Here is a 10,592-nt window from a genome sequence, read left to right on the forward strand (position 1 = left end):
CTATTTTTGGTGATTCCTTTGAATCTTGTCTGAACCATCTAGCCCTGGTGCTGAAGCGGTGCCAAGAAACAAATCTGGTTTTAAACTGGGAAAATGTTATTTTATGGTTACTGAAGGAATTGTTCTTGGGCATCGAATCTCAAAAAAGGGAATAGAAGTCGATCAGGCTAAGGTGGAAATAATTGAAAAATTACCACCACCTACCAATGTTAAACCCATCAGGAGCTTCTTAGGCCATGCAGGTTTCTACAGGAGGTTTATCAAGGACTTCTCTAAAATTGCAAAATCCCTCTTCAATTTCCTAATTGTAGACACAACTTTTGTTTTTGGTGAGGACTGCCTGCTTGCCTTTGAAACCTTGAAATCAAAGCTTGTCACTGCACCTGTCATTTCTGCACCGAACTAGGCCCTACCATTCGAGCTAATGTGTGATGCCAGTGACTATGCCATAGGCACAGTTCTGGAACAGCAACATGACAAGCTTCTATACGTCATTTATTATGCTAGTTGTATTTAAATGATGCTCAAAGGAATTATACCACCACTGAGAGGGAACTGGTAGCGGTTGTCTATGCAATGGATAAGTTCAGATCCTATTTGATTGGTTCAAAGGTCATTATTTACACTGACCTTGCGGCTCTCAAGTACCTCTTAACCAAGCAAGACTCTAAACCAAGGTTAATCAAATGAGTACTGCTTCTCCAAGAATTTGACATTGAGATCAGGGACAGAAAGGGATCAGAAAACTAGGTGGCATATCATTTATCACGAATTGAGCCTGCATCAGGAACAACCACGCCCATCACTGAGGTGTTCGAGACTTTCCCTAATGAGCAGCTTTTTGCAATCCAAAAAGTATCATGGTTTGCAGACATTGCAAACTAAAAAGCCATGAAGTTCATTCCGAAAGGGTATAGTAGACAGCAAGTGCGTAAACTTCTGCATGATGCTAAATACTACCTGTGGGATGAATCCTACCTCTTTAAGAGATGCTCGAATGGTATAATCTGGAATTATGTCTCTGGGGAAGAAACCTAGTGGATTCTATGACATTGTCATAGCTCTGAATATGGAGGACATCTTGGAGGAGAGCGAATAGCTACCAAGGTCCTTCAGTGCAGATTTTTCTGGCCAACACTCTTCAAGGACTCCCGAGAGTTTGTCTGTAATTGTGATAAATGCCAACGAGATGGAATCTCCCTCATAATCACGAAATGCCACAACAAAAAATTCTGGAAATTGAGCTGTTTGATGTTTGAGGAATAGACTTCATGGGACCTTTTCCACCCTCATATTCAAACACCTACATCCTGGTGGCAATGGACTACGTGTCTAAGTGGGTTGAGGCAATCGCTTCCCCCACTAATGACACCTGAGTGGTGTTGAAATTCTTGCAAAAGTACATCTTTAGCAGGTTCAGCGTCCCACGGACACTGATTAGTGACAGAGGCACCCATTTCTGTAACAGACAACTTGCCTCCGTCTTACAGAGATATGGTGTTCATCACAAAGTGGCCACCCCTTACCATCCACAGACCAATGGACAGGCTAAAGTCTCCAACAGGGAGCTCAAACAAATTCTAGAGAGAATACTCGACGTCTCTAGAAGAGATTGGGCGAAGAAACTTGACGATGCTCTCTGGGCATACCAGACTGCATTCAAAAACCCCATCGGGATGTCCCTCTACCAATTAGTCTATGGCAAGGCATGCCACCTACCCGTGAAATTGGAGCACAAAGCATATTGGGCAACAAGATTCCTCAACTTTGATCCCAAGGCTGCAGAAGATAAGAGGTTGCTCTAATTAAATGAGCTGGATGAATTTCGACAGGCTACTTTTGAGAATGCCAAGATTTATAAAGAAAGATCCAAGAAATGGCATGATAGGAGGATATCTACCAGAGAATCCCAGCCTGGTCAACAGGTTCTACTCTTTAACTCCAGACTCAAGTTATTCCCTGGGAGACTCAAGTCACAATGGACAGGACCTTTTGTGGTCACTAGCGTGTCGCCCTATGGTCATATAGAACTTCAGAGCCAATATTCTGATAAACGATTCACTATCAATGGCCACCATATCAAACACTATCTAGGGGGCCAATTGAGCAATCTAGGGGGCCCAATTGAGCAAGAGGTTTTCATCCTCCTGCTTGCATGACAACAACATTGTCCAGTTACTGACAATAAAGAAACGCTTGTTGGGAGGCAACCCAGCCATATGTTTAGTATACTTCATTCCCTTCCAGTGACAGACCCAAAAAATTTATATTGACGGAGCAAAAAAAAATACACATTACTATCAAAAGATATATTAATCTAAATTTAATAAAATAAAAGTGCACATTAATTATTCGAATACAAAAAAAAAACAAAAATTACATTAGCCGCAAACTTTTTTTTCTTCAAATCTTGAAGGTATTTCTCTTTTTATTTTCATATTTTAAAAATGTTGAATAATTGTTTCATTTTCACTTTGATTGAATGTTTCTCTCTATATATATAACCAAACAATCATTACTATATTAAAATATTCTTCCATTACTAATTTTAAAATTAAAAGAATATATATTCTAAATTAATAAATTGATCAATTGACATTAGAAATTTATATGCAATATAATTACATATAAGAAAATAAAACGAAAGATAAACAAATAAATAATAAGGACCACTAAATTGAGAATAAAATAAAATATATAAATTCATGAAGAGTATAAAAAATTAGATTAATACCTAAACTATAATTGCTTGAACTAAAATTTACAATTGAAAATATCAAAAAGAGAAATAATAAAATTGAAAGATACAGAGAATCATAGAGAGGTATATAAAAAAATAGAGAATTTATAATTTATCTTTTGATGAAGAGAAGATAACCACTAGACAAAAAATAGAAAAAGAAGGTTGAAAATATGAAACTGAGAAAAGGGTTTAAGAGAATAAAGGAGTGGTGATGGCTGGAATTTGAGAACGGAAGAAGACTAGATTTGATTAGGTTAACTAATAGTCAAAATGATAAAAAGATAAAGTGGATTTAAGATTTTAAATAATTGGGCTTAATTTATTTGTAACAGAGTCATTTAAAATTTAAAATAAAAATATATTATATATGTATCTTTTTTAAAAAAAAATTAAAATGAGAGTCGGGGCAAGTGCCCCATCCTACCCTATGTAGGTCCGTCCCTGTTCCCTTCATTCGTTTTTAGTTTGAGTTCATTTTTTGTTTAGTTTTCATTAATTTCCATATCTTTTCCCTTGCTTTTTAAAGTTTGTGATCATGTGTAGCACTTAAAACAGGATAAGGTACACATAAGATGGAGGACAAAACACCCTGGAGGCACCCCTCCCTGGCGTTGAATGCCGGAACTGGCGCCCAGCACCAGAAGGGGATGAGGGATGGGCGTTCAATGCCCCTGAAGGGGTATTTGGATCCCCAACTGGCGTTCAACACCAGATCTGAGCGTTGAATGCCCATAAGGGGGAGGAGCAAGAATTCAAATTTCAAAGGAGAGAGAGGGAGTTGACTTTTCAAAACCAAATCTTTTCCAACCTTATCTCTTCTAACCATATCTTTCCATTCAATACTCTTTTCAAACTACATTTAAATTTAAAACTCTTCAATTCAAATATTTTTGAAATAAATTCTTCTCCAATCTTATCTTTTCAAACCATATCCCTTTCATATCATATCTTTTTCCTCCATATCTCCTAATTTCATATCTTTTTCAAATCTTTTATATTTTAACAACCCAAATCTTGGCAAACCATATCTACTCACTCATATCTTTTTTTCTTTTTTTCTTTGATCTTATCTTTCACCACAAATTTCAAAACTTGTCATTTTATCTTCCTTTTTTTTTAATTTTAATTTTGAAATTCACACCCCTCCATCCCTATTAATAACCATCAGACTCTCTCTCCCTCTATCACGCTCCCACTCATCTGTTTGTGCATTCTATGCTTCTTCTCCCTCTGTTTCCCTCTCTCTTTGCTCGAGACAAGCAACCTCCTAAGTTTGGTGTTACTTTTCCCTCTACTCTTTCACCTTCTCATACTTCATGGCACCAAAGGATGGAAGATCTATTTCAAGAAACAAAAAGGGAAGGATCCCTCAATCTAGCCTATAAGCCCTACAGATTTTACTCCAAGCTTCATGAGGAACACTATTATGATGTAGTGTGCAAGAAGGCAGTAATTTCGAAAGTTAAGTTTGAGCTGAAGGATAACGAATATCCTGAGATTTAAGAGCAGATCCGAATAAGGGGTTGAAAAATTCTAGCCAATCCATTCAACTAAGGTTGAAATTTTGAAAGTCCAAGAGTTTTATGCGAACTTATGGAGGTCGAACAAACAAAAGGAAGAGGGACCGGAATTCAAACCATAGCGCACCATGGTCCGATGGAAGACCTTGCTTACAGTTTGGATAAAGTGAGGGAAGTTTTACAGCTGCCCCCATTAAAGGACGACCTTAACTCCTTTAATAGGAGAGTGCATGCTGATCCAAGGCTAGATCAAATCCTAAAGGACATATGTCTCCCTGGAACACAGTGGATAACTGATAAAAAGGATCAACCAATCCAACTAAGGAGGATGGTTCTCAAGCCAGTTGTTAGGGATGGCTGGATTTTATTGGGCTCTCTATCTTCCCCACTAGCAAACGCTCCAAGGTCACAATAAGGTGGGCTATGATGATCCACTGCATCATGCTTGGCAATGAGGTGGAAGTTCATCAAATAATCCCTTGTGAGATGTATAAAATTGCAGCCAAGACCTCAACTCAGTCAAGGCTGGCCTTTCCGTACCTCATCTCTTGCTTATGTGGTGAGGCTAGAATCTCATTGACAGAGATACATTCATTGCAAAAGAAGACCCAATCACCAAGGAGATCATGGAGCACACAAGGGAACCAGTGCAAGCCAGGATTCAAAGGCCAATCTCCCATCCTAAGAGGAAGCTACCTGAGTATCCTCAAGAGCAGAGTTTTCCTCCAAGCAGTTTTGGACTCAACTAGCAGCATCTATTGAGTAGTTGAGAGCCACCACGGACTAACTAAAAGAGGAGCAAAAAGACCATTATCAGATTCCTTGCAAGCTGGTCGAAGGACTAGAGAGGCAGGGACGAGAATTAGAAGAGATGAAGCGCCAGAAGACATCCTCTGTGGAAAGCAATAACGACCATGATTAAGGTAGTTGAGTTTCATCTTACCTATCCTATCCCTATTTTAGTGCTTTATTTCCTGTTTTTCAATTCTGAGTCACATGATTACTATTAGGATTTTCCAATAGTTTAGTAGTTAATTTCTATTTCTATTAGTTAAGTTTTAAGATGTCTCACGTATCCCCTATTGAACTTAAATAAAATTTTAATTAAGAAGCAATAAAATACAAAAGTTTTGAGTATTATTACAAGTTGTTCTACTTATTTTTAAGTGGTGGCCTTATCCTTATCTTCTGAATGTATGAATTAACTGTGCATGATTGATATTTAAGTTGAGTATGTTGGCTCTTGAAAGAATTATGAATTTAGAGAAGTATTATTGGTTCTCTAAAAAAGAAAAAATATTGAATTTTAAAGCAAAAGAAACAGAAAAAAGAAATAAAGAAAAATAAAAAGAAATAAAGTGCAAGGATCCAAGGCTTTGAGCATCAATGGTTAGGAAGGTCAAAAATTGGCCTAAAAAGCTCAAAAGAGTCGCTATCCCTAAACTATATGCTTGTGGTGTGAAGGTGTCAAGTAAAAAGCTTGAGATTGAGCATTTAAAGTCGTGATCCAAAGCTAAGAGTATGGTTAAGAACCATGAGCACCACTGTCTGGGAATTTAAGTAAAGCTAAACTTGAATCAAAAGGGTTCCCCCAGTTAAGTGATTGTGGCATTTATGTATGCGGTGGTAATACTTGAAAACAAAATGCTTAGAGTCACGGCAAGGCTCAAAGGTGCAAAGCACCAAAAAGAAGCTGTGTTCAAGAATTAAGAAAAATTAAAAAAGGAGAATCAATAATATCGTCCGGATTCCAGTTCCAAAGGGATGCCAATGTCCTGAGCTTCAAAGGAAAGTGAGATGTCAAAGCTATTCAGAAGTAAGGAGTTGATAGCCCCATTCAGTTTGAAACTGAGCTTCACTGACAACTCAGAAACCTTATGTGTTTTATTTTCTCTTCTTTAGTCCTATCTCATTTTTGGTTGCTTGAGGGAAAGAAATAGTTTAAGTTTGGTGTTGTGATAAGTGGATATCTTATACGCTTTTTCATTACATTTTCTTGGTGTTTTTAGTAGATTTTATTAAGTTTTAATAAGTTTTAGTATGTTTTAGTGCTAAAATTCATATTTGGATGCTACTTTGAGTTTTTGTGTTTTTCCTATGATTTTAGGTGATTTTTGGGTGAAATTAGCAAGATTGGAAATATCTTGTTCAGAGCTGAAGAAAGGATAGCAGATGTTGTCAGATCCTGACCTTCGTGCATTCTAACAATCATTCATAGAGCTACATAGGTCCAATTGGCACGTTCTAAATGGCGTTGGAAAGCTAACCTGTAGAGCTTTCTAGAAATATATAACAGTCTATACTTCTCTTCCAGATCACTACCCCTAACTGGTATTGAATGTCCACTTCGAGAGTTCAACGCCCAAGAAGGACCAAAGCCCAGTATTAAACACCCAAGATTGGTATTCAACGCCCCAAAGGGAGCAAGCCCAGCGTTGAACGTCCAAAACTAGCGTTCAACACCACCAAGGGACCAAGAGAGCGCGCACTCACCCCCCTAACTGGCGTTCAACACCCAGGCTCCAAGTTGAACACCAGGCATGGACGAAGCACAAGACCAAAGTGGGCCCAAAGTGGATTTCAGCACTCTTTAGCCTTGTTTCGTTTATCTTTGTATATTTTAAATTTAAATTTACATCTTTAGGGTTAGCATCTTCTATTTAAAGAGGAGATCACTTAGGTTTAGGGGAACTTATATCATACTTTACTTTCATACCTAAGTTCTCTCGGTAAATTATGAGCAACTAAACCTCTTAAGTTAATGTTAGGAGCTCTACTTACTCCTATGGATTAATAATATTACTTTTCCTATTTCAATATATGTTTGATTCCATTCTATGAAGTATTGTCGTTCTTCATCCAAATGAGACTGGGTATGTCCCTTTCTCTACATGAGTTCTTTATGAGTCCTGATCCGAATAGTGTTGAGCTAAAGCTTGAGAATGCATCACCTGAACCAATAATTCATCGGAGCTAATCGAGGATAAGTGACATATAATCCGGTTAGTTATGGGTGATGAGGTTCTTGTGGCGCTAAGGCTAGAATCATAGATCTTCATTCTCCAATCCAGAAGATCTGACCTTATCTGTGGCGTTTTGAGTAGGATCAATAAAAGGAGAGTAAATTGCGTGGGATTCATCTTCGGCCATGTTGAATGACCATTGACAACGGCATTTGATATGGTTTAGAAGATATTAACTTGATGAGAGGACATGAGTTAATCACTTACAACTTTGTCATAGAACGAATCATTCATCGTTGAAGTAGTCAGTATGACGTATTAATCCAGAAAGATAAAGGATCTCCAAAGCCTTTACTATTTTACCACTATTGTTTTCATGTCAATTCTTTACTGTTTCTTTATTTTTTTGTTTATGCACATTCAACAACAATAACTACCTTTCTATTCACCTGACTAAGATCTGCACGATAACCATTGATTGCTCAATCCAACAATCCTCGTGGGATTGATCCTCACTCACCTGAGGTATTACTTGAACGACCCGATGCACTTGCCGGTGAAGTTGTGCGAGTTCAATTTCGTGCACCATTGAAACACATGGATAACTAAATATTTATATATATATATATATATATATATATATATATATATATATTGAAATGTTCTTATTAATATTAAACTAACTCTGATCCGCATGAAATTGGTATAATTTATGTTTTTTGTTTTCCTTGTATATATCTGGATTTATTTATCTTTTATGCTAAAACTAATTTCCAGATCTAAAAGTACATATTGTTTTTTCTCATCATTTATGAGGTAGTAGCAGTAACACCCGTTGATAGGGTAGTAAGGCTAACTTGATTATGTTCTTCTAAATGATAAGAACAAAATACTAAGAGTCCTTGGTGGCTATGGATCCAGAAAGTTAGTTTTCCAAAAAAAATTAAAACCCAGCTTCAGTAGATGAGTGCTAGTTTAATGTTAATAAACATCTTTTTACCAAACACATGAGGGTAATGATATTAGTAAGTTTTTTTATGAGAGCATTATTTAAACACCTTTGTATAAAAGGGAACGAGAAGTGGAAGGCTTATTTTGTAGCCAATCCCCATAACTGGACTAAGAAAAAGAAAATATCTTTCATTCGCTCCCTCAAACGACATTTCAAAGAACAAATTTAAAATAATTCCTCAAACTCCCACACAAGGTCCAACATTCTTTTTGAGAAAGTGACTCAAATTGAGGAACTCTCTCCCAAACATAATATCTTCGGCCATGTTGAATGACCATTGACAACGGCATTTGATATGGTTTAGAAGATATTAACTTGATGAGAGGACATGAGTTAATCACTTACAACTTTGTCATAGAACGAATCATTCATCGTTGAAGTAGTCAGTATGACGTATTAATCCAGAAAGATAAAGGATCTCCAAAGCCTTTACTATTTTACCACTATTGTTTTCATGTCAATTCTTTACTGTTTCTTTATTTTTTTGTTTATGCACATTCAACAACAATAACTACCTTTCTATTCACCTGACTAAGATCTGCACGATAACCATTGATTGCTCAATCCAACAATCCTCGTGGGATTGATCCTCACTCACCTGAGGTATTACTTGAACGACCCGATGCACTTGCCGGTGAAGTTGTGCGAGTTCAATTTCGTGCACCATTGAAACACATGGATAACTAAATATTTATATATATATATATATATATATATATATATATATTGAAATGTTCTTATTAATATTAAACTAACTCTGATCCGCATGAAATTGGTATAATTTATGTTTTTTGTTTTCCTTGTATATATCTGGATTTATTTATCTTTTATGCTAAAACTAATTTCCAGATCTAAAAGTACATATTGTTTTTTCTCATCATTTATGAGGTAGTAGCAGTAACACCCGTTGATAGGGTAGTAAGGCTAACTTGATTATGTTCTTCTAAATGATAAGAACAAAATACTAAGAGTCCTTGGTGGCTATGGATCCAGAAAGTTAGTTTTCCAAAAAAAATTAAAACCCAGCTTCAGTAGATGAGTGCTAGTTTAATGTTAATAAACATCTTTTTACCAAACACATGAGGGTAATGATATTAGTAAGTTTTTTTATGAGAGCATTATTTAAACACCTTTGTATAAAAGGGAACGAGAAGTGGAAGGCTTATTTTGTAGCCAATCCCCATAACTGGACTAAGAAAAAGAAAATATCTTTCATTCGCTCCCTCAAACGACATTTCAAAGAACAAATTTAAAATAATTCTCAAACTCCCACACAAGGTCCAACATTCTTTTTGAGAAAGTGACTCAAATTGAGGAACTCTCTCCCAAACATAATATCTTCGGCCATGTTGAATGACCATTGACAACGGCATTTGATATGGTTTAGAAGATATTAACTTGATGAGAGGACATGAGTTAATCACTTACAACTTTGTCATAGAACGAATCATTCATCGTTGAAGTAGTCAGTATGACGTATTAATCCAGAAAGATAAAGGATCTCCAAAGCCTTTACTATTTTACCACTATTGTTTTCATGTCAATTCTTTACTGTTTCTTTATTTTTTTGTTTATGCACATTCAACAACAATAACTACCTTTCTATTCACCTGACTAAGATCTGCACGATAACCATTGATTGCTCAATCCAACAATCCTCGTGGGATTGATCCTCACTCACCTGAGGTATTACTTGAACGACCCGATGCACTTGCCGGTGAAGTTGTGCGAGTTCAATTTCGTGCACCATTGAAACACATGGATAACTAAATATTTATATATATATATATATATATATATATATATATATATATTGAAATGTTCTTATTAATATTAAACTAACTCTGATCCGCATGAAATTGGTATAATTTATGTTTTTTGTTTTCCTTGTATATATCTGGATTTATTTATCTTTTATGCTAAAACTAATTTCCAGATCTAAAAGTACATATTGTTTTTTCTCATCATTTATGAGGTAGTAGCAGTAACACCCGTTGATAGGGTAGTAAGGCTAACTTGATTATGTTCTTCTAAATGATAAGAACAAAATACTAAGAGTCCCTGGTGGCTATGGATCCAGAAAGTTAGTTTTCCAAAAAAAATTAAAACCCAGCTTCAGTAGATGAGTGCTAGTTTAATGTTAATAGACATCTTTTTACCAAACACATGAGGGTAATGATATTAGTAAGTTTTTTTATGAGAGCATTATTTAAACACCTTTGTATAAAAGGGAACGAGAAGTGGAAGGCTTATTTTGTAGCCAATCCCCATAACTGGACTAAGAAAAAGAAAATGTCTTTCATTCGCTCCCTCAAACGACATTTCAAAGAACAAATTTAAAATAATTCCTCAAA

At 36.0% G+C, this 10,592-nt stretch overlaps 1 protein-coding gene across 1 annotated transcript; it reads left to right on the forward strand.

Moving 5' to 3' along the window:
* Positions 1 to 576: 576 nt before the first annotated feature.
* Positions 577 to 1,805, forward strand: LOC112779616 (uncharacterized). The gene is made up of 2 exons (XM_025823947.1): positions 577 to 677; positions 1,415 to 1,805. The coding sequence occupies exons 1-2, from the start codon at positions 577 to 579 to the stop codon at positions 1,803 to 1,805; spliced, it is 492 nt and encodes a 163-aa protein (XP_025679732.1).
* The last annotated feature ends 8,787 nt before the right edge of the window (positions 1,806 to 10,592 follow it).

The sequence above is a fragment of the Arachis hypogaea genome, chromosome 3 (genome assembly GCF_003086295.3).
Source record: "Arachis hypogaea cultivar Tifrunner chromosome 3, arahy.Tifrunner.gnm2.J5K5, whole genome shotgun sequence".
In the NCBI taxonomy this organism is placed as follows: Eukaryota; Viridiplantae; Streptophyta; class Magnoliopsida; order Fabales; family Fabaceae; genus Arachis; species Arachis hypogaea.

What these genes read in the sequence shown, in the direction of transcription:
- LOC112779616 (XM_025823947.1), top strand. Translation starts at nt 577, where the DNA reads ATGGATAAGTTCAGATCCTATTTGATTGGTTCAAAGGTCATTATTTAC. An exon ending in AAGCAAGACTCTAAACCAAG is followed by an intron (nt 678 to 1,414) that starts GTTAATCAAATG and finishes CATCTTTAGCAG; the next exon opens with GTTCAGCGTCCCACGGACAC.